General features: G+C 43.9%; 1 protein-coding gene across 1 annotated transcript in view; it reads right to left on the bottom strand.

The window, feature by feature from the left end:
- Positions 1–1,472: 1,472 nt before the first annotated feature.
- The window catches only part of LOC119393264 (disintegrin and metalloproteinase domain-containing protein 10), a 50,491-nt gene continuing 26,756 nt past the window's right edge, over positions 1,473–25,207 (bottom strand). Inside the window, exons 9-14 of the mRNA XM_037660196.2 lie at positions 21,318–21,468; positions 18,995–19,093; positions 16,478–16,671; positions 15,740–15,954; positions 12,974–13,138; positions 1,473–9,686 (exon numbers count right to left, since the gene is read on the bottom strand). Coding sequence (XP_037516124.1) covers positions 9,435–9,686; positions 12,974–13,138; positions 15,740–15,954; positions 16,478–16,671; positions 18,995–19,093; positions 21,318–21,468 — 1,076 coding nt within the window. The 3' untranslated portion in view covers positions 1,473–9,434. The remainder of the gene's footprint in view (positions 9,687–12,973; positions 13,139–15,739; positions 15,955–16,477; positions 16,672–18,994; positions 19,094–21,317; positions 21,469–25,207) is intronic.

Below are 25,207 nucleotides of genomic sequence, written 5' to 3'. Positions count from 1 at the left end.
GCTATGACAATCAAGTACCTATCGTCTTCGCACACGAACAATACTTGCCGCTGCTAAAGATACATTGAAGTCACTACAAAAATGTTCTTGTGTAGGTCTTGGTGTAGTTCTAAATCCTGCGCTAAATGCAGCTCCACTGCTGTGAACCCCCAGGAAGCGCGTTGAACGGGCACTCAGCGATTCCCGCTTGTAGAGTTCCCACTGCTCCGTGTACCACACCGTCGATGACGTGAATGTTTAGGGTAAGCATGTAAGGTTTCGCCGGCAAGTGCAGAATCTTGTTAAGGAGATTCGCTAACTGTGTGCGACATGCGCGCTGCTTCTCGCTGCGCTTTATCGACTCCCTGTTTGTTACGGTAGTTGAGATACGTGTCGTCTGCAGCGAGTTCCGTCAGGTTCTTTCCCTCTTCAGATGAAGTGACGAAGGCGCCGGAGAAGCGCTGATGGGAGGAGCAGTCACGCGCTTGGCGAGGCGTTGGCGCCCTCTCTTGCGCGGCGCGGGTGTCAGCCGCATGCTTCCGAAGCGTTTTTAGCGATTGTAAGTTAATTGTTGAGATTACTTCTTGCTTATTTCTGTTAATTATATTATTTTAGACCTTGTTCGTTTAACTCGGTTTTGAGCATTGCTAGCCTTATTTACTTGATTGTGAGCGTGATCACGCCATATGAGACACTGTACAACAAGCCGGACGCCTAAAGTGTGACACACTTAAAACTAACTCATGTAATCATCAACTTGTGGGCAGTTGTTTATGTGGGAAAGTTGTAGGCCGTCACAATTTATGGCATATCCATATTTAGAAATTATGAAAACCACATGTAATTTGAGATATTCATCATCGAATTTTATAGAAAAAATCAAAACTGATCTCGTCGGACGCACAGGAACAAGGCCGATCGTTATGTCAGACCAGAACTACCCGTGATAAGTGACGAAATTTGAATCACGGACCGTCGAAGCATAATCTGGTAAAAAAAAACAGCAAGTTGCCTGAAACACATAAGTGGACTGCTTATTCTCTGTGTGCGATATGTGGTGCTTATGTGTGGTGCATTCTTTCTTAAAATATGAATAGGCACATAGCACTCTTCAGCCTGTTGCACTGTCTACAAGAAGAAGTGCCACAGTGGCTGCCACAGAGCTTAAATGCTGTGCAGTGAAAGAAAAGATAGAAAGCGTGGTTGTGATCAACTGGTACAGGCAAGCTGACTTGACGCTTTCCATGACATGATACTTCCACAATGCGCCTGCATACTTACACCCGGACTCGATAAGTATAAGCTCAAGTGCAGCTGCGTGCAGACTATTACAGAATGCTGTTTACGATGCAGCAGAAGATAAGGCAAAGTGGGGAACCAGAGCACAGAAAAGGTATCTATGACTACCTCATGGCTTATTTCCAAGATGAACAGCTACTGTAGGCACACATTCTTATCGGTACACAACCTGCAGTATCACTGAAACAAAAGAATTGTTTCGCTGAAGTGATTTATTAGAAACATCTCCCTATTATCATCCGCGAAAACTTCCTTTCTCATAATCTGCAAATAACAGTGAACATAGGACACAGAAACGAAGGTGGAAGGTTCGAACAAGTACATCAGCAAACAAACACACTTGTTCTCTGTGTAGCAACACAGAAAAAGCTATGTATATTTTATGTTCACATATTTATATATCTTTATGTATAATATGTATATAGTACCACTCACACACAGTTTAAGCATAACATCTACATACACAGTACACAAGGAAAAGAAAATTACCACCACTCTGAAACACGCCACTTCTCAACAGGCACATGCACACACACGTGTATTTACAGAGTTCTCACACTAAAAAAGAACAGCCTTTGTACAATGCAAGAGCAACGCAGATACTAGCAACACACGTGCACGAATGATTCGGAATCACTTGCAAACACTTTGCTGTACATGAACAGTAGGCAGGAAGCACAGTCCTTCGAGATGGCTGTGTTCCCACAACTATGTTATTCAGCCAAAGAAGAAACAATTATACTGAGCCATCTCGCACATTCCTAGCACAAATGCTGCTCAATTACAAAAAAAATTAGAAATATAAAGCAATCTGAGCAATTGTGCTTTGCTCTGCACTATCAAGGTCCCATGATCAAAACAGCCCTACTCTAATTCCTGTCTGGTCTCTGCTGAGTAGAAGGCAGCTTAGGCTTTTTGAATGATGTCCCTCACTGTGCTGGAACAATGTTTCTTGGCACTTTCTGCAACAAACAGTTGCCTGAGGCACACCCTTACATCTAAGTGTCTAAGCAGATAGCAACAGCACCCCATCAAAAGAGTAACTCAGTATTTGTCAAGAAGCACTATAGAAAAATAGTGGATACTTCAATCACGTAGTGCTGCCCTCTGCTCAGTGGAGTCAAAGCAGAAGTCAGATTCTAGCTGTGTATAACAGAGGGTGAGAAGCAGAGATGCAACCAGATACTTTACAGACCAACAGCACCATTCAAATCACACCAACACATGCTACATAATAGCAGCAGCTCAAACTTCAAGGCCTTTTCGTTTCAATTCTTTGCTTTGGTTGGCACAATGAGAAGTATAGTGCCACTTCAGAAACATTGCTACTTTCACTGGCAATAGAACACTACCGGACATTTTCACTGTTGGAATGCTGCATACACGGCTAGAATATGGCAAAAGCCTGTGTTCTGCAAGTGCAAGCGCGGAGTACGATTAGTTCAAACAGGCGCTGATGGACTTTGCTTGATGCTCCTGTACTGGAAGTTAGTCCAGCCACATCTCTGATCTCACTTACAAGTGTGCTGCTCCAAATATGGCAAGATTGGATTGTGACTCCATCACACTTGAGCTGCCCAGACAGACATTTAGTAAATACTAAAGCCATGTAAATTGCACGCTTCTGTGGCCTCATGTCAGAGCCCAGAACACTAGAAACAGACACTGCAAGGTCAGATGAAGTCACACTCCCGTCTTATTGCAGCAGAGTAGAACCGCGAGCCCTGACAGACACATTTATCTGTACAAGTTTCAGGGAACTGAGACCATGACATGAACTACACAGCATACTATTGGTTAAGAGTCATCACTGGACTGGAGGCATCATACAAAGGTGCTTTTGTTCGTGGTTTGTAGGTGTACAAAAAATTCTGTACAACACAAGGCTCTGAAATGCTTTCGAGGCAAATTTTCTTCATTCTGAACACTCACAATTCAGCACTGTTTGTTAATATAGCTGATGCCTGAAAACTTGAGAAAAATTAAGGAGACTGGCTAGACCACACAAAACTGACAAAACTGTCGAAGAAGCACAATTTGAAATGTACACTTCAGATGATAAGCTGTGACTGAAGCTTTCCAGAACATGGCTAATGCCATGGAAGCAGTGACTACTTACTGTTACAATCATTGGCAGCGCAACGTGATATCTGACAGGCTGCTTGAACAAGCATCAATTCTCAGACGCCACCAAACTCTCCTGGAGGCTGACAACGCTTTCGCCACACATATGCATTCAATCTCGAAACACTGCACGTTAAAAGGAAAAAAGGGAGAATTACATTAAAACATCTAAAAGGACACTTGCGGCTTCACATGTGTGAGGTGTGTTTCATTGTATGTGTGCGCTTCCACGGGCGAAAATGCACACCAGACTCGTGTAGATCGTTTACATACATGGTCCATATCACACTGCTAGGACCTCCTATGTGCTGCTTATGAAAGCGTCACACAGAAAGGTGCTCTAAAGTGGCAGAGATTACAGACTGAAGAGCCTCAACCAAGACTCTCTTAATGTATGCTGACTAGCTTGTCTGAGCTCTGCTTAGAATAACTATTTTTTTACTTCACTGCTGCTGCTGTTGCTGCGTAGTTCCCATGTTTTGCCTGTAGTTATGCCCATTGTAAAATGCACTCAACGTTCCACTCACTAAAGCCACAGTGAAAAGTGCGCTTACGGACCAAGCAGTTTTTGGGAATCATTCAAAAGAACACTGAAAGCTTTCACAAACTAGTTTTTACTGTTAGTCATAAAATGCCGTTTCAAAACAGTGTTCCAGTTAAATTTTTAAGCAAAAAAAAAAAAAAGACGATTACTAGCAAAGAAAATGAAGGTTAAACTTCCCTTCCTTGAATTTTGAGTCTTATGTTACAGACTTCAGCCGTATTTTTTTCACACCCGAGCCAGTTTCTGCACAGAATTACCTTCCAAAAATGGCTACATTGTGACCTTGGGTTATTTTAGAATGTTAGGCAGTTATCCTATACAGAAATAATTAACTAGTCCTAAGCAGGCACTCAAACTTACTGATATTACTGTTAGTTGGAGCAGGAAATTTCAGGCACTGTTGCAACCCGTCATTCCTTAGTCGGACAGCCTCTACTCACAGCAAGACTAATGTTTTTGGTATTGCAAACTTAATTTATTGATCAAGTTTAACTTCACTTCAACGTCCCTCCAGCTTTATAAGCACAAACCATTTAGCTCAGGCAGTGATGAAAAAACTGACATTAACTGTTGCTATGTCGTGCAGGATCATAACGCCAAAAAATGTTACCATGTCATTTGATTTTCATTGCTTCTTAAACAAGTTTACAAGCGATTTCTGTGCATTACAATAAAACAAGAACACAACCGCGTCTGAAAAATAAGACCAAGAATGCCACAGATGCAAGTGAGCAGACCCAAACACAAGCATACAATGACTTTCTTTAGTTTTGACATGCTATCCAACAGTATGTGATGAGCCACGAAAAGGTTAAAAATTATTAAACTTATCACATACCTCAAACAACAAATGACAGTAAAAACGCATTACAAAAGCACATATTCCCTTTTTTTTTTCACTACCTTTTAAATCTGCTGAAATTATTAATTTCTAGCAAGTGTAACTAGCTTTAGAGACAAAAACAAGGCAGCAATCTATAAGCACATAAAATCTTGTATATAAAACAATAAATTAGGTAAACTTCAAGTTGGAAATACTGGTAAAGCTGTTCACTGTTTGCCAAGCATTTAACTTGAGCCATGTTGCAGATGGAGGGCATAAATTACTAAATCATAAATATTAGCAATTCAAAACCATCAACTACTAGTACTGTTAGGAAAGCTTTACCGGCCATAGAGTGCAGCTTGAGCCTGAAGCATGCAGTCTCTACACTCATTGTGATCAACTCTACTCGCGCTCATGTTCAGGCAGTGGACATAGTCTTAGCAACCATCTCCACTGTGGGTGTTCAGAAACTGCACCTTTTTTTTTTTGTTCGCATGTTCTAAGCGACAATAACGAGAAGCACGCACCAAAACAAAACCAGAGCAACACCTCCACAAAAAAAAGAGGTAATGCTGATTGAAACACCTATAAAATCGAAAGGAAATTACTACTAGCACTAGTGTGAATTCCAGATTCCGCAAAGAGCCTTTAGACATAACTGGGCTTGCATATGTCAGGCCTAACCCTCTGGAATGGAGGGGCCTTTAGAACCAGCATACACACTTCGTCAGTTGCACGTAAATGATGGTAGAGCAAAAAGAGTACAGTACAATGCGAGAACCAGCAGCTTAGCTGCAATGTACAATACACAAAGGTAAAATTTGTGTATTAAAGAACAGTTACTTGGGGTCAACCCAAGCATTTTACCGATTACTAATAGCAAGGCCCTTACACTCTCTTGTTCAATGGCCATAGTTCACGAAACATAATACTACTAAATCTAGGAAGGACATGATGACAGGCTAGTTTGTTTCCCTGTTGAAATGCATAAGAGAGTTCAGCTCGAGTTCCCATATCTTGCATGTGTTACCTTAAGCGAAATTTTTTGTCTGATTTTACTAGGGTAGTGCAGTGAAGAATACTAGGACGGGATTATTCATGTGTTTCGACATTCCGTGGTGCTATATCTGGCCAATAAAACAGGCTTTACCATCTTCTACAATCAGTATGTCATAACTTGTGCAATGTTATAATATTCACAAAAAGTTAACACGTAAAAGTAGAAAACAGTTTGAAGGGTAGCGGAAAAAATAAAGCAACTAGGGGTAAAAAGCCATATAACAACAGAAAACTGAATAAATTTAACCTTTTGTTGAAGGCCTCCAGGAAAGGCATCCAACAAAGGCCTCCTACTGAAGGCCTTCAAAGATCTTCCCATGGGCTGCTGAACCCAATGTGGTACAGTAGACTTTTGATAATTTGGCTCCGGTTAATTCAACCATATTTTTTTTTTATTCGATATAGCACAGTATATGCTGATGTCCATTAATAGTCTGTGCATTGTCCTGTTCATTCTTTCAATTTTCCCATTTAGGCTGCTTCGCCATAATGTGTTTCAGTGTTTCCGGTGCCCCATGTTTAGTTTGATTCACCAGATAACAGGTATTGTCTGTACTATTAGCTGTCAGCAGAAAATTGTTCTCTCTTGAAATGGCTAGCAATGAGAAACAACTATTATTCTATAAAAAGAATCTGATGTATCACTGCTTGCTTTAGGAAACACAAGGTGCCTAGAAATCAAGCATAATTAGTGACATTCTGGGCAAGTCTATTGCACTTAGGCAAGAAGCAGTATTGCACAACAATAAAGCATCAGGGCATCTAAATTTAGCTTCTTACATCCTGAAAAGTAATTTGATATCAACTATTTGTGGCTGGCATTGTGCCAACACATTCTTCAAGGTATATGAAGCGGTAGTGGCAAGAAATGAACACTTATTGGCACTCGTTGCCAAGGCACACCTGTGAATGTTGAGAATGTGGGCAACAAACAAACAAGCCTTCATAGAGAGAAATGAAAAAGAAAAAGCTTTGAAACTAATAACGAACAGTAAACATATTAGTAAAATTTGGTTATAGTACACTCCTCAACTGCACGTGCTGTATATTCCTTCCATTTATTTTAATGCCCTGCATTTAACCATTACGCATTAACATTCTTTACAAAACTAAAGAAAAATAACCAGCAGGAATGCTCTTTTCCAAGTACACTTAAAAAGGTTGATACAATACAGCCTCACCGACATGCCCTTGGTCTATTTAATATTTGCTGCCATTGTCTACATTTACAGTTGAAAATATTGAATGTTGCACATAATGTGATTTAGGCTGTAGTTTTCACACGATAAATTTTTGCCTGTCTCATTCAATAAATAACAATTTTCTATTAAATTTATTTCACGAAGTCTTGCGTGCACTTTTGTCACTTCAAATAATAATAAAAACTGACATATTTTGATGCACAGATCCATTTGCATGCACTATGCATTAGATGCAACATTAGTGTTATGGCTCAGCTGAATCGAAAATTTTTGTAGATTTTCGATCTATATTTCATGTGATTATCAGATTCAAAATTTCGGTGTTAACACTTAATTAAAACTCAAGAACTACGTATACAGCACCAATTCATTCATCCCTTGGTACCCACATTCAAAAATCCCATTTTCTCTAGGCTTTCTTGTAAACATTTAACCAATGAATGAACGCACTGGAACATTAGCGTACAACTGACGAGGGTGCCTGGCTGTTTGCGTGAGGAATTAATGATGGAATGTCAAGATAACTCAAACTTGGCGAGTAAAAACAATTGTGAAAGAAGTGATCATCGGACAATAAAACACAAAGGCTTATAAGTTATATTAACTTTGTATCAAGTTCAAAGCTATTGATTTTAACATAAACAGAGAAAGATGATCAATAGTAATGAAGTGCATAAACATAAATTACAAGTCTTCAGAAAAATTGTCCCTGCAGTTTTTGTTTTCTTCTGGAGCAAATTCTTCCAATGAGACAAACCGCATGGACAAAACGAAAGGAAATTGTGCCAACTTTAGGCTAGTCACTAAATAATAGGCCTTTTAATATAAATAGCAAATAGAATAGCAGAACTCACCAAGGGTTATGTTTTTTCCATTTAACACTCATTTTAGCAGTTTTCCATTTATACTAAAAAGCAAGCCTAAACAGTCATGCGAATAGGTGAAAAGGCAGTGTTACAGGCATTTTGATGAGTGCAGTACTCTGATAAACTCCACTATTTCTGCTAAAACATAAAAGAAAATAAAGATTCGTTCTTGAAACTAGTGGTATACAATCTGTGTCATTTCTCGTAGCTCGCAGCTATGTATAATCGTAAAACAAGGAAAAGTGCAGCTGGTAATAATGTTTGGCAAAGAAAATAATGTAGACAAAGCATCTGAATTCATTTCTAAGCTATCCAGGAACAGTAGGCGTTTCTCTAGACAACATAACATGTTCTTCGATCTTTGTATGTGTTAAAACTGTTATGTGCAATGCACTCCAATGTAGTAGGCAGTGATAACTGGTATTTGTTCGCTGACAGGGTGTTAAAAGAGGCAGTTAAAAAAATGTGCTGGCAGTAAATGCATCTCAATGATGCAAAAGCTAGTGGCCTCAAAACAAATGAGGATGTATGAATTTGATGCACAAGGAAAACAATCTGCCCTTTTCAAATGTTGATGTCTTAACAGAATAGAAGAAAGCACGTTGATGAACACAGTTAGTAGTGTACACAGTTCCATAGTGTCCAAAGGTGCAGTTTCTTAAGGGAAGGTGCAAAGCTCGGTTTTAAATCTTCACGGTGCTCAATGCAGATCCTGCGAATTTAAGTGCGGTGCCATGGGAGATTCAAATTCAATATTTGACCCAGAGAATGCTTCTGCCATACAAAGCGACCTTTCCCTGCTACACTTCAAGGCTACCACTACTTGCCTTGGACAACAGCTTTGGCAAAGGATATTGTGCTGGCACTACCACCAGTAGTTCAAAAAGCCTTTGGGAAACAACCTCTACAACTGATTACCCTTCCTTTTGGATTGCAGGTTTCAATGGCACTTTGATCCCTGAAGCTGACGCTCATTTATGCTCATTCACATCCAAATCCAAGACAAAAAACAAGCAGTGCTACGTTTGCCACACTGAGTAGTACAAATAAATCAATGGCCCTATGGTCTTGAGCCCAACCTTCCCGACATACCGCAATTTCACAGAGAATCATGCTCTGCCAATCTTGAAGCCTCTTTCCCAATAACAAAATCAGCACTGCACAGTTTCGAGCTATGTTTTCCCTCTGCAGTGTTCTTCAGAGGGACCACGGAATCGTGGCTGGCACTGCTATTTTTTGACTGCAACATCAATATACGCGCTTCTAAACTGCAACTATCCTCTCAGTGACGCAGAAAAACAAGCGATGTTGTGCTGAAACCACCCACAGTGGGCAAACCAAACGGCCCTGCAGTCTAGAGCTAGGTTTTTCACTCCACAGTGTGGAAGCAACAGCAGCACTTGCAGTGGTGTTGGCGATGGGGCGAGGCACAGCCAGCCACGCTGGCACACTGTCTTTTGGCAGGTAGGAAGGCATCAGCAGGCAGGCAGGCCCTTCCATCTCCTATGCAGTCAGCGGTGTTCCCGCCGGTGGTGTCAAAGGTGCCGCTTGCCAGCTGGTCGCAGCTCAACCACCTCGGGTGGCACGGCTCCCCGTGACCCTTGGTGGTGTCGAGAGGAACCGGAAGATGACGCTACACCGTGCGCAGCGGGGACACGGCTGTTGTAGTGGCCTCGGCCATGGCCATAGCCGTGGGATGGGCCAGCCGGAGGTGCGCTTGGCCGTGGACCACCAGGGTACGGGGGTGGTGGACCACCGGGCATTGCGGAAGGATCGGGCACTCGTCGCTGCGGCAGATGCATTGAGCAGAATTAAGCGACACAATCCATGATGTTCTCTACAACTACAGTAGAATCTCGTTACAACAAACTTCGTGGGACCGCCGAATTTAATTCGTTATTCTGAAATATCGTAGTACTGAAAAATGATGTCGGTAATGTAACACAACAGTGAAAATAACGTACCTTTGCAGGAGGTGCACATGTTGGGACGTAAACAATGAACGAAAACAATGGGCACCGAGTGGAAACAATTTACTGCTAAAAAAAGTCTTATCTTCGGGCGAGTAGAAAGCAGGCGTTGGTACATGTATGCCTCCACGTCCGCAACCTTCCTAAGGATGTCTTCGGGTACATCCTTGCAGCACCCGAGGTACGATCGGGTCTTCTCAAGGAACACCCCAACATCCGAGGTGGAAATAGTCTCTTCCGTTGTCCTAGACTCTGCATCTCCAGGGTCGTCTTCGTCACTGCTACAGCAATCTTGCTCATGCACTTGACTCACGATTCCTTCGCAGGTGAGCTCTGCGGACATAGCCGCCGCGCAGTCACTGTCTACGTAATCCTCGAAGGTTAACGCAGCGTCTACCGGGAGGTTCTCGGTAAACTCATTCCAAAGCTCTGCGTCGAGCTCCACTTCGTCATCGCAGTCTCATGGAGTAGGCTCGCAGTCTTGCGGCGTAAGCAAAGTCTCGAGAAGACCTGCCTTTCACCAGCAGTTGCTAATGGTGCTTGCCTTGACGTTCCACCGCGACCCTGTCAGCATTTCTGCAGCTTGACGGATGTTGACCTCCGTGGGCAGCTTCAGTCGTACGTTAATGAGAAGGCGCTGCACAAGTCGCTTCCAAAATTCGGCCTTCACACATCTTATTATGCCCTGGTCTAAAGGTTGGGGCAAAGACGTACACTTCGGGGCAGAAATTCAAGCTGCACATTGCTCAAACGCACGTTCACCATATGTGCCGAGCAGTTATCAACGATTAGAAGAACCTTCTTTTGTTTCTTCTTCATTGTGTTATCGAACTGCAGCAGCCACTGCATGAACAGTTCCTGCGCCATCCACGCTTTCTTATTTGCCCGATAGTCGCAAAGCAATGAGACAACGTTTTTCAAGCAGCAAGGCTTGGCGGACTTGCCAATAACAAGAGGCTTGAGTTTTTCCGTGCCTGTGGCGTTGCAGCAGAAGAGCACTGACACGCGAAGACGCGATTTTTTTCCGTCCTTGAATTTTTCACCTTTAAAGTTCATTGTTTTATCAGGTAACAGCTGATAAAAGCACGCAGTTTCATCGGCGTTGAAAACGTCGTCTGGACTGAACGACTCGACGATTTCCTAAAAGCGCTCGTTCCACCAGGCAATCGCACTTTCGGCATCGGCCGCCTTTTCTTCCCCGCACACGACTTGCCACATGATGCCATTCCTTTGCCGGAACCGATAGAGCCATCTGGCACTTGCGTCGAAGCCGGAGGTGCCCAAAGCGACCGCGAAGTGTTGCGCCTTTTCTTGAATAATAGGGCCTGACAAAGGCACACCCTGTTGTCTGGCATCCTTAAACCATGCGAGTACAACGTTGCTGACGGTTTGGTAGTTGCCCAGCCGCAAGCGTTTTCTTGAGGGAGCCCAGCTGTGATTCTCTATGTAAATTCACGATCTTCTCCTGATCCTTCAGTATCGTTGCCACTGTTGACGGCGCGATATCACTCTCTCTGCATATGTCCACTTGCTTTTTTCCAGCATTCAGCTCCGTCAGAATGTCCACTTTTTCTTTGAGCGAAAACTGGCGTCGCTTCTTTTTAACGCTGGGGCCAGAACTCATTGCCAGAAAAGGGACCGCACAACACGATCTCAACTTCGCAGCTCCAAACGACAGCAACTGGAAACGTGGTGAGAACAGCGGCAACAGCAGGACTAAGCCTACGACGTTGTTTGATTTGGTTTGACCAGTTTGACCGGTTGGTGACGCTTGCGTTGATGTCGACGCTGATGGGGCTGCACCCGTTGAAGCGGGTTTTCCAGCACATATCTGCTGCAGATGATGATAGGTGTAAGCTTCAGCGATTTCCGTACCGAAACATTCACAGAACTTCGTAATAACGAAGTATCTTGTTGATTTCGGGGTTAAATTACGCACGTTAATCTGAAATATTCGGTATTCTGAAATTCGTAGTACTGAAAGTTTTTTACATTGGCAATATAGGCATTTTGGCGGAGATTTCAAAAATATTCGTTAATCTGAAAACTTCGTTGTAACGAGATTTTACTGTACTGCCATACACCAGTTGTGCTTAAGCAAATGAGCATTACAATCCACAAGGTGCAGTTTTAAACACATGAAAGAATATGTATGGTATTCATCTGAAAGCAGCACATTGACTTCACTGGTTCGTTTAAGTTAACAGAGAAAACTCACCAAGGTTCCTTAAAGGGGCCCTGCAACACATTTTCAGAAAGGTCAGAAAACGCTGCCGATCGATAGTCGAGGCTCCCGAGAACATGTGAGCCAAACATTATAGCGCAGCACACGGCCTGGAATTTACAATTAATTTTCAAAGTCAGCTAGAAACTGCTCGCTCCTTTGTCGACAAATGATGCCATAAACCCAAATGATCACGCCATAAGCATAAATTCCACGGTCATTGGCTGGTTTGAGCATCGTGAGCTGCATAGTACCGCGCTGCTGCAAGATGCCACCACGTACCCACGCACGCAATCGCGCTGAAAGTAAGTCATGCACTCGAAGAAAACAAAAGAAAAGGAAGTGCTCAAGGTCATGACGCACGCTGACGAACAGACACAACTTCTTGCCCCCTTGTCATCCCTCCCTTCTCCCCGCGTAGCTTTCAGTGCACTCCCTGGGTACGAAAGGAGAGAGAAAGCGCAGGGTGCAACAAATCTGCTCGTACTTGACAGATCCTAATCATTTTTTGCGGCAGTCAATTCGGGAGGCAATGAACTCCTGTAATGAAGCCTTCCATGATTACTTGAAAAAGTGTTGCAGGGCCGTTTTAAACAGAAAGCCTCAAAGCAGAATATTCGTTGGTGCATCACCAGTTATCCTGTCCTGTGACCCTATTCACAATAATATGATTCGATCTCCCTGGCTGTTTGCACTCATCCTGCTACTGCAATAAACAATTGGTAATCAATTATTCCATCAGAAGACTATCTAAACTTCCACTTCTTTTTAAGCTGAATCTGCTCCACACAGTTGCCCGACTAATTCATATTTCATTACTCACTAAGCCAGCAAGTTCTTCTAAAATCACTAAGCCAACATCTAGCAATAGTGGACAGACCTTTCTGCGGAAGGTGTCACCAGGCCTGCGCAATGTGTCGCTGATGCGCAATGCAGGAGCCTTTCGTGGGTTGCTGCTGGGTGTATGCACGGCGCAGCAACGGATGAACACTGCCATCACCACTATGAGTGCCACCAGCATCAGCAGGACAGCCCACCAGTTAAGCTGTGCGACCGGAAAAAATGAAGAGAAACAAAGTTCAGTGAAATATCAGTGATGGCATCAAGTCGTGGCATCAAGTCGTGGCATCAAGTCGTGATGCCTAGTCGTGGTGACTAGGCACAAGAGCCAGCGTACTCGAGAAATTGCGGAGGCTTATGAGATGATAAAAAAGAAAGACACGTGCGTGAGCTGCCCCTCTATCGCTTTGATTGATGAGGAAGTGTCTTTCCTGGAAAGGGCGTAGTTTTGTTAGCAGACACGTTTTTATCTGTCAATTATCTTTGGCGCATGTGCGGGTTTGTTGTTTTTTCTCTTTCTTAGACATATATATTTGTGATTTTTCCAATAAACATTCAGTTGTTAGATAGCGCTTGTGTCGTTGTTTCTTCTTCCTTTGTCTGTGTCGCGTTTGCGCTAACCATCATGGGCATCAAGAATGCATACACGAGATCTTTAACAGTGTTGCAGGCCTCTTTTTTCCCCCCATTTTTCATATTAAGCTAAATGTTTAAATATTGCCTATGTGAGATACAGTTAGAGCTCAATTTAACAACGTTGATGTGAACCGCAGACCACTTCATTAAACTGAAAATTGTTCAACAGAAAGCCGTTAAAGAAACTGTGCCAACATTCTTACTCAAGAGCAAGAAATGAGTAATTTTTGCCTCCGTATTCATTTATTGCAGGAAGCAACAAGTACACTGGGCATGTTTTATCTTCCTTCAAGGGAACTGCAACTTTTTCAAGAGGTCAATGGAATCCATCACCTGCACACAGGCATAAGCCAGCACATATTTTAGGAGACATTTGAATACATTAAAACAGTTTTATTTGGTCTTCAAGATTTCCTTGGAAACAGGTACACATGAGTAACTCAATATGCAATTATTTCTCTTCAGGGTGTGCAGTGGCCAGACTTAAACTTCATCAAGTGAAAATGCACCCAACATAGACTTCATTGTTGTGGTGGCACTTTTTATGAATTTACTATAGGCACAATATACCATAGCAGAATCTCTTTAAAATGACACCCAAAGAAACTGGCAAGATATGCTTCATTTAAGAGTAATTTAGTTCACTGAGGAAGATCTATTGGGATGCAGTACCAGTGATGGAAGCGAGATTTCACTTTTTGGAGCAAATTCTGGAGCAGAAAAAATGCAGCTTTGGAGAAGCCATAAGTGTTTTTGGAGCAGAAAAAAATGCTAGTTTGGAGCAGCTATTGGTGTCTTTGTAGCAGATGGCAAAATATTCCAAGCGACTCCTGCAGTTTAAGGCATCATTTAAGCATCTCATAAATATTAATACTCATTATTTAACATATTGCACATACAATAATCACTGCAAATTGCAAGGAACAAATAATTAAGCAGATAGATGGTCATGGAACATTAATATGACCAATATATTTAAAATACCAGTACTTGTGGCAGAAATGATATAAAAGCGGTAAAGCTGAGCACCAAAGGTCACAGAGCATGCCCTATTCAAGTCATACTATTGCCGATGTCGCAAGACTCAGATGAGCACTCACGCTTATTTTCGACTGGTTGCCAAATTAAAATATCTTTAAGGTAACTTCGCCACTAACAATCTGTTGGATGTGTGCACATGTGCAGGACAATCAAACAACACAAACATCTCGAGTTCACAACTTTGGGGTCCTTTTCGGGTCCAGGCGTCCTTTAATACAGAAATTCGATCCCATGCTTTGATTCCACAAAATCGAAAACCCTACAGCTGTCACAATCATAGCCGCGATTTCTGATTGATAGGTGGTGTTTAACATTCCACTGCAGCACAGAGGCCGAGAGATGCCGTGGTAAAGGGTTCTTGGTTAATTTCCACCAACTAGATTTTAAACACCAACTGAGTATACAAACAATTTCACATTTCTTATTTACAGTTTGGGCAACACTGCTCAGACTACCGTAAAATACCAAGCGAGCGCCCCTACTCGAGAAAGCGCCCCCTTGCCCTTTTCAGGAGATTTGAAATATGCGCCGATGACCGAGCAAGCGGCCCTCCCCTACCGCCATTTTTTTTCCAACCTGTTCTCCGCTGCAGAATTGTGCAGCAGAGGTTCCTAGGAGCCCGCGTGCCGAGAGTCTTTAGATAAGGGCACAATTTCTTAGTACTTTTACAGTGTGGTGCCTCGGGCGCATTCTGAGTTGTCACAAATTGGCGGAACATTTGAAGAACGTCTTTCCTTCTTGTCATACCACGAGATTTCAAACGGGGATTCCCTCCGGTTCAGTAAAAGCAGTAAATGCATGAGCATTCAATAAAGTATTTGATTTGAAGCACAGGTGTTCATTTTTCTTAGAAGCTATTCCGCCGCCATCTTGAATTTTAGTCCGTAATTCAAATCAAATCAAATCAAATCAAATCAACTTTTATTCCGGTGTACAGCGAACACTGTATACCGAGGAAATTGGGCTAAAGGTGTGTTAATACACCTTACGAGGGCCCAGCAAGGGTTCCCCCTCCAAATCTTGTCCGATTATCTGTCACCGCAGGGGGGGGATGCTTGCTTGGGATTTTACGGTATGTAAAACCAATCAGCAGTAAGAGACCACAACAGGTACAGAAAGCAGGACTGACCGTGACCCATTGCTTGACCGTATGCAGTGACTGCTTGTCAAAGAGGAGTCGTTTGAGCCGTGCCAGTGGGCCCTCTGCATCCACATTGCGGCACTTCTGGAAGACGTCGCAGTAACCGTGGAAGTTGTTGCACGGGGAACCAGGCCGCAGCTTGATGCCCCGAATCTCCTTCATGCGCTCTATCTCGTACGTGCTCTTGCAGGACTCTGGCTTATCTGTGGCCAGAAATAAGGTGGAAATGAAAACACCGTACAACTATAAATCACTGTAAAAAAAGAGAAGTTTTAGTTTGCTAACACACTAATGTTGGAGACAGCAAGAGTACCCACCTAAACCTTGTTTTTGTTGTACGTCCTTCGTAAGTGTTCATTGTTTCTTTGAATGTTTGGCAGCCATATGTTTTTTTCCTTACTTATCATTTGTAAATTCTTGTTGCTAACAGAATGTACTGTAGGCATTTATAGGCTTCACTTCCCACAGAAGTACAGATTTTTGGTAGGGGTGTGCAAATATTCAAAACTTTGAATATCTGATTTAATTCACACAGTTTGGTACTCGATTCGATTCACAAGGTACTTTTACTATTCGAAATATTCGAACACCACAAAACTTCATCAGAAGTACTGAAATCAGCACAAAGAGCTTATCAAAACCAGAACTTGTCAGGGACTCGACTACACTTAACAACAAGAAAAACTGCTCAGACAACAGTACTACATCACACGGCAACGTGCTGACCTTTCTCCTGGCAGGCCACCTCACACATCTTGTCGGGTGATGGGTTTGTGTCATCAGTGAGGGAGCACTCGTCCATGCCATACTTCTCGCAGATGGAGCCACTGCACTCCCCGTTCCAGCACACCTGGGTGCCATTGTTGCACTCTGTCTTGTTGCGCTTGTGGACTGGGTTGGGACAGCTCGCCTGCTTCCCAGTGCTAGACAGGAAAGTCAAGGCTTCTACGCACCACTCTGCATTCACCTTACTTTTTCTCACTCGCTGCATAGCAGGTGGCTAAAATTCAGCAGTCTCGATGCCACAAGATAGCAAGGGAAAGTTTGTAGGCCAGCTGCATGCTATTAAGTCACATATGTTGCAATGTCTGTGCTTAAAAAGATGCCCAGTTGACTTTGCCTTAAGTCATGCTGCTCAACACCACCGGGTCTAATCTTGCACACGTGCACAGATCCAAGAGAGTGGATGAGAGGATAGTGCTTCGGCAGCTTAAAAAGTGATACAGAGGATTGAAACACTAGCTCCGCATCTGTTAGATTATTTTTTCATTCATCTTCATTTCTCCTTACCCGAGTAGTTCTACATTCCAATCAAGCATAACAATTAACTTCACCTATGCTTTCTCTGGCTCCGTAGTTCCTCCATATGGTTGAATTGAGTACATTAGCAATAGTGGCATACGATTGCACACTTTTTATTACGACAACAGCCAGTCACCATTCAAGACTTCAATGTGCCAGCACCATCCTTATTTGTCTGCAGCTTTCTTCCTCCCAATCTTGCCCCCCATGTGTGCGTGTACTACATAAACACAACCTTGCACACTGTTGTGGCTATATTGTCACCAGTTATGTCCTACCCTCTAAGTGAACCATATTGTCTATCCAAAGAGACGTACAGTCGATCCCAGATATATCAAACTCGGATTATCGAATTACTGGCTATATCGAATAGTTCAAAAATCCCCTTGAATTTCCCATGCAAAAGTATAGGGCTGGTGCACATGTATATCGAACTCCCGCACAGTGAAACATCCGATATATCGAACGCTGCGCCGCGCCGAACTCCAGGGAGTGCATTTTTTCCAACAAATGTTGGTCATTTTCGGCCGTGTACTGACAAGTTCCGATTACTCTTCGCGCGCATGTGACAAAAAGGCGGTGTCGTTGCATTACATTGATCTGGTTGGTTGCGCAGCGCCTGTGAGTGCACCGGCTTCTTTGATTCGCGATCTGTAGGTTGTAACGCGCGGGCAGTGTTTTTCAAAGGGGCCGATTGCCGAAGGCACCAAAATGAGATTAATGCAGAGATACTTGGCAGCCTCGTCGCAATGTTCGCATTCCCTTCCCTGTTCACGCACGATGGCATGCGGGCCTAAAAAGCATGGCCTTCGAGATCCGCAATGTCGTGACGTATTTTTGGAGTTTTCGGTTATAAAACGCACGTCTCGGAGGCTACGCTTTTTCTTGCTTTTCGCGCAAAGCAGCGGCTGCTTGCTGCAAAGCCACAAGTGCCATCGCCATCGCCAAGATGTCGATGGTGGTGGGGACTTTTCCTTCGTTGTTTGTGGGCAGCGGTCTTTTGTGGCTTGAGGACTCGTGTACTTCTCGCTTCGTTCCTGACAAATCCTCATTCGGGAGACGAACTAAACATTGACCCACTCGTAGCGATATAATGATGACTGGTGCTTGGAACGACGTCAAGCAAAGAACCGTCATGAACCGTTTCCTTGCGGGCTTTGGTGCCAGGTGGCGAATTTGGGTGCGTCATGACCGCTGACAACGGCGTATGGTGCCTCAGTGAATTTTGCGACTTAGCATTTCCAGGCGCACTCTCGGACAGGAGTACCGCAAGCGACTTCATCGGTGCAGATGACGACATCGTTGTTTCTGACTGCATCGATGCCAAGATCAAGGCTGACGTTGTCGGTGCCACGGAAGTGGGCCTGTGCGGTTATGAAGATGCCAATGTCGCCGCTAAACAACCTTTTACCGCGCTCCAGAGCTTGCATCGGCGTTCAGTGTCAATCACCGCTGTTGTGGCCGAACGTGCTGAATTTGCTTATTTGGAAAGCTTCAATGATATTTAGGATGACTTGATGAACTTGACAGTGCACAAGAACGAGGACAAGTTTACGCACTATTTCCGTGCGAAATAAAGTGCAGTAATTTGCAAAAGAAAAAGTTGCCACCTTGTTATTTAGCATACTAGTTGTGAGCGAATCATCATGTTAGCGCATGTTACGAATTCCGAAAACTGTTTCGAGACCTACAATGCAGTAATATAAGCCTTAAATACGCATATTTTATATTTCGAATTATTGATATATCGAACTATTTCGCGATCCCCTTCGAGTTCGATATATCCGGGATCGAATGTATAAGGCACTAGCGTAATTCTTTCTTTGACCACTGCAGCAGATTTAGAGCTTACATACAACAGCGCTTTGTGGGACACTGTTCATCATGCACATAGTACTCTGCATTCAGTGAAAGGCAGGTAGCATTTGAGATAAAGGATATTCGCAATATGACAGCTCCGTGCAATCAGACTCCAGCTTGCACAGCTTCTCCTTGGTCTCGAAATCACACTTGTTGGTGCAGCAAGGACCCTGGCTCGGACTGCGCACAGACACACAGTGACTCCAACTACATTGCACATGCTGAAAGCAGCAACAGTTACACATCTTTAATGTCAGGAAACATAAAGGTACACTAAAAATAGAAAAATTATTTCAGATGTATTAGTAAGTTATCTCTTAATAAGCTAAAATAGTGAGAGACCACTAAAACTAAACCAGACTAAAAGTAAGCAAAATAAACAAAAAAGATTCACACGCAGTGAACATGAAAGTGACTAACACATCAAAGCGATATAACCAGTCCACACAAAGCTTTTGTCTTCGACAATGAATGGCTGAATTGAGAGAATGAATTAATACTACTGTATATGATCTATAGTTCCACTTAACTAACATCTCCATGCAAGGGATTGATTTATATTATGAATTGACCTATATTTCAATTATAACATTATCAGAACTTCCAAATTTTTAATGCATGAAGAAAATCATGGCTAGAACACCTCAAATATGCACTTACTGTACAACAGTTTCAGTGCTTTTACTTCCTGTTACTGAACTTTTGATAATTGGAACAAGAACTATAACCTACTGTACCGTACTGTTACACTAACATGTATACTATAGACATTTTGTATATTAAGAACTTGTGCGAATTAGAAATGCCTTTCCACAGCCTACTTCTCCCATCTAAGACATTACTAATATTGTTTCATTGAAAGCTGTTCAAAATTGTGCATATTCTTGTTTGTGTTCCCTTGCACACTGACGTCACACATTTTTATTGCCATAGCAATTATATGGACAGTCTTGGCTGGATACTGCCGTCGCCGTCGCCGCCGTCATGCACCGTATATGTATAAGTATGTATATATATATCAAAGTCCCAAAGAAATATAACTCAGAAAAATGCTTCCGAAGCACGGAATCGAACCAGCGACTTCTCGTTCCGCAGCGCACGGCACTAACCACTATGCCAGAAAGCACAGATCCTTCAGGTAGCTAACGGCGAGCGTTATATACACACACTTTACCGCTGGCAGGACTCAGAGACGGCAGGCGCTTATAAGCGTTTCTTCGTTACCAGCGAGATGGCGCGAGGAGCGCGACGGGCGGATTTAAAAGTCGTCGGCGAGCTCGCTCGCTTCTTCTTATATTTGTGCAAGGAGAACCTTGCCCTTCCGCTGTCTGCTCGCGCGGTTTTCTCGTGGTGAGGGGAAGAGGGATGTTTCGAGCTTTCACCGTGGTGTCCGCGCTCATGTTACGGAGCGTACGAAAGTCACTCAAGCTCAAAGGACACCGCTAAACGAACAAACAGAAGATGAGCGCGAACTATCAAGTGTCACAGCTCGACACTTGAAGCACGCTAGTTTCCTTCGCTGCTTCGGCCGCCTTTGCAACAGGAGCGCTGTTCAAACTGAGAGTATCCACCGGCGAGCCTCACTTCGTATAGCATTAGTTTCTTGCTATCGCATTCATTGCTTCGCCCTTGGGCGAAACTGTGACTTTTTTACCATAAACTTTCTCACTTTCCCAATATTCAGCAGATTAGAACAATTATTTTGCTCCTTTCCAACAATGTCTACGAAATGCCTGAAAGTATCAGAGAAAGAACAACACTGTGCTCCCCAGGAGGTTGAAATAATGAGAAACTTTCAGTGTGTCAAACGTATACATCCTATCTTGCTAATGGCCACTGCAAAAGCTGTAATATGCCAGCTGTATGCTGAAAGTTTAAATGCCCCGGGGTTATGAAAAAGAACTGATGTGCTCACGATACATATGAGGAGTCAGGAGCTTCTTGGGAACCACAGTAAACAGAAAACTGATGTTAAAGGGGCCCTGCAACACTTTTTGAGCATGGTCAGAAACCACTGCTGATCTGTAGTCTAGGCTCCCGAGAACACGCGACCCAAACAAAATAGCGTGGCACACGTCCTAGAATAAACTCTCAAAGTAAGCTAGGAATCACTCCTTCTCTCTACAAATGATGCCATATATCCAAATTTCTGCTCCATACACCCACATCCACAGTGGTTGGCTTATTTTAACATCATAGTTACCGTGGCGGCCGCACGACCGCGCACGCGCCTGCTGTCACAATGAAAGTAATGCCGTGCATTCAAAGAAAAACAAAAGAAAATGCTCAAGGTCATGACGCGCGTTGACGTAGGGGTGCATCTTCTTGCCCCCTTGTCATCCCCCTCCCCGCGTAGCTGTCAGTGCACTCGCTGGCACGAAATGAAAGAGAAAGCGCACAGTACCTGCAGATGGCTCTGGGCTTTCGGGTGCAGCCTTTGCCCTGGTGCTCACGAGGGTAGCAGCAGTCCTCCATGCACTCCTGCTCCTCGTAGCCACAGTCACACTCCTCGTCTCCTTCCACAATCTTGTTGCCACAGAACGGACCCTCATCCTCTGCAAATGGAGAAGAAAGTGGGTAAGGTGTGTGGCAGTCCACTTCATTATCTCATCAGCTAGCTTAATGTTTAACGGTATTGTCACATCGTTGCTACTCTGAAGAATACAAATAAGATGGAAGCTTGAAGAGATGAAAAATTCTTGAACACAGGGTGTCGCTGGAGCCAACATTTCGACAAGCAGTCTTGTCTTGTTTTGTGAAGGCTCTGACTGAAGAAAGTGTAGCTTGCACCAAGCAATAACACGCACGTTTTAGCTGATAAAGCCCGGTCACTGCGAAAGAGAACAAGTATGCATGTTAATTTCACATATGCCTCCAATTAACAGCGAACACTCTATAGCAGTTGCAGTCTTGAAGAAGACAAGGCTGCTTGTCGAAATGTTGGCTCCAGTGACACCCTGCGTTCAAGAATTTTTCATCTTTGAAGAATACAGCAACCCAACAAACAAGTTAAAGAACAACCTCTTTAGTGGGCGAACTTGTGCCCAGGAAAACAAAGAATCCTCACAGCATAATGATAGCGGCGTGCATGTCCATCAGTCGTTGCAATCTGATCTCTGGGTCTAACAACGTCACGGTTCTTCGATTTCAGAATTCTGCCTTCCAGGACAAATTTGTCCTGGAAGGTTTCTGGATAGCAGATGCCAAAGATAGTTGGCGCGCTTGCCACAAACAAGATGGTGCGCTCGCCGCCATCTTTGCGAGGACTCGACGGACTGCAATGCCGGTGCCTGGGGCTACACCTTCGGTTGTCATTATGCTTGGTGTTATCTTCTAAAGCCCGTTACGCCGTGCAAGATGCTTCCTTCCGTGAACAAGACAGTGAACTGTTGTCTGCTTACTGCATCGTGCACATGTCTCAAAAGTTATGTACACGTTCATATGCCCACATGGAGGCACCTTTCAAGTTTATTTTTCTGTAGTAGTATTCGCTTATGGTGTGTTGTCCGTTTTCTGTGCAGTAGAACTCATTGTTGGGCTAGTTGGTGCATTGCATCAAGGTAATATATCCAACCAAAAACAAACGAATACAGGTAACAGTTAAGGAGACAAAAAAGTGGCCAGACTACCAACTCTTTGCAGTTAGCGAAGACAATTGTGATCGAACTAGCTATATATTTCGCTCCGTCGTATGTTTGCGTGCGTGAACCCCTTCGGAACTCATCTATTCCAGCCAGCTCTTCGATGTTGATAGAATGCACTGACTGAATAATAGTGATCGCGACAGTGTTTTTTGTGTGATGCTCGTTGGTCATGGACGCTGTGCGAGCGTACTTTGACCTATGTGCCAGTACAGCCGAACCTCGCTTTATCGAAGTAGCACTGGGACCACAAGTTTGTTCATTATATCTGATATCCATTGTAACAGCGTAAATCAGTATTTGCCCTGACAAGTCTGCTGTCTGTCTGGCGCAAAAATTGTGGATGCAAAAATGCTTGGTTCTAGGCTTAAAACTCACTATGAACGAGGTAATACGTATCTGTCTCCATGTGGAATTTCAAATTGAACTGTATATACTCGCGCAATGAACGCACTTTCTTTTTTTCGAAAAACCAAAGGAAAGTTGGGTGGTACGTTTATTATGCGGGGTAAATTTTATGAAAACTTTTTCAGGATGAGCAAAAAATGCGGTAAAAAAAGTTATGTAGCTTACCTTTCGCAGTAAACTTATGCGTACACTATTTGGAAACAGCTTTTTTATTGCCCTTCACTCTTCCTCAGAATCGCTAGACTCGTTGTCCAGGCCGCTGGCCACTTCGCTTTCTTGCTCCCACAACTGGTCGTCCTCGCTGCCGTCCAGCGCATTTGCAATTCCAGTCTTCTTAAAACTCTTTGTGATCAAATCAGCTGGCAGCGAGCGCCATGCATCCAAGACCCAGGAGCACACCAGCTCAACGGACGGCCTTTTAATCTTACCAGTTGGCGTCAGGGCATGTCATCCAGTCTGTATACAAATGGCGCACCCCGTCTTTGAATGGCTTGTTCACACAAACATCAAGGGGCTGCAGCACCGAAGTGAGTCCACCTGGAATGATCTCGGTGTACAGCTCCTTCAGTTCCCGGCGTACATTCTCTCCCAGGTGGCCGCAAGAACTGTCGAGCACAAGGAGAGACGGGAAAAGCAGGGCGTTTGACAGCTGGGAAGTTGGCCTCCAGTACGGCTTTCCGTTTGAAGGTAATGTACAGTGGCAACTTCCTGCCGTCTGCCATGATAGCCAGCATTACCGTGAAACGCTGCTTCTCGATGCCTGTCGTTTTAACGAGCACGCTGCGTGCACCTCTCTCACTGACCGTCCTGCTCATTGGCATGTCGAAATTGATGGCCGTCTGGTCCGCGTTCCCGATTTGCGAGAGAAAAAATTCTCGGTCCCGCCGCAGGCGTATCACAAACTTGTGAAAGTCCACTACCTTTTCTTCGTAGCAACGAAGCAGTCACTGACAATGTGATGTGCGCCTCCTCAAGCACAGTCCGTTGCGCCGCATGATGCATGTCGTCCATCCATTACTTGCTTTGCAAGAGGTGGTTGCGAGGCCATGCTTCCTGACTGTGGCTCGCGTGTGCGTACTGATCATTTCGTGCGAAATGACACAGCCTTCCTTCCGCAGGTCCTGGACATATTCTAAGACCTCTTCTTCCACAGCAGGAAACTTTCTGGTCTTCGGTCCCCTAAAGGCATGGCGCTCCCTATTCGTAGCGTGCAGCTTGTCGTGCTGCTTCCGTTAGTTACGCACACGGACTAAGTCAATTCCGAAATGCCTACAGGCAGCACGATTCCCATACTCAAGAGCGTAGTACTCCAGAGACTGCAGCTTGAAACTGGCCGTGTAGCTCGCATTTCAGCCCATCGTCCATGGCAAAACACAAGACAGGCTAACAACGACCTCGCAGCGAAGTGGGAATGGATGGCGGGAACAAAAAAAGTAGGGCTAGAATGGCCAGAATGCTAGGACACGCGTCACTGTCTAGTGTCGTTTTGATTGGCGGCTTCAGAAATTCGGAAATGTATACATCCTTTCGCTGTTTATTTCCTCGTCAGCTTCGTCTTTTTTCACCTCTTACTGATTATACCATGCAGTATGTATGAATATTACCAACTAGCTCAAACAAACGCTGTGCTGCATCAGAATTCTGGAAGTGTCATCTAGGAGTGGAAAAGAGGCCCAGGCATCATCCGCCGAAACGAGTCGAAGACGTGCGACACATAAGTTTATTTTAGATATAACACGCATTCGTGGTGCCAATACCACCGCATCTCTCAGGTTAAGACTGAACGCAAACTGATCAACTCGTGTGTGTGACGCAGTATGCGATAGCTGCGTGCAGGTAGATCCTCGAGCTCTTTTGGGGACTACCGTATATACTCACGTAATGAACCCACTTTTTTTTTCAGAAATGTTGATGTAAATTTGGGGAGAGGGTTCATTACGCTGGAAAAAAAATTGCGGTAGGTATAAGAGTTTAAATTTCGCATGACGGTGTTCAGAAATTCGATAATTATACTTCAGTCTTTAAAAAGTAAGCGTTTGCACGCAATGTATGCGAAAAAAAAAAAAAAAAAGTTTTATTGATGACGCCAACCGACCACTTTTTGGCACTCCTACTCGCTTCCATCGCCGTCAGTGTCTTCCTCGCTTATGTCGCTTGCTGCTGCCGCCTCGTCATCGCCAGACCACAGCACATCGTCTTCTTTGCCGTCCAGGCTATTGGATATCCCAGTCTTCTTGAAGCTCCA

This window comes from Rhipicephalus sanguineus, chromosome 5, assembly GCF_013339695.2.
Source record: "Rhipicephalus sanguineus isolate Rsan-2018 chromosome 5, BIME_Rsan_1.4, whole genome shotgun sequence".
Classification (NCBI taxonomy): domain Eukaryota; kingdom Metazoa; phylum Arthropoda; class Arachnida; order Ixodida; family Ixodidae; genus Rhipicephalus; species Rhipicephalus sanguineus.
The sequence above is the reverse complement of the archived record's forward strand: the minus strand, read 5'-3'. Positions and strand labels throughout refer to the sequence as shown.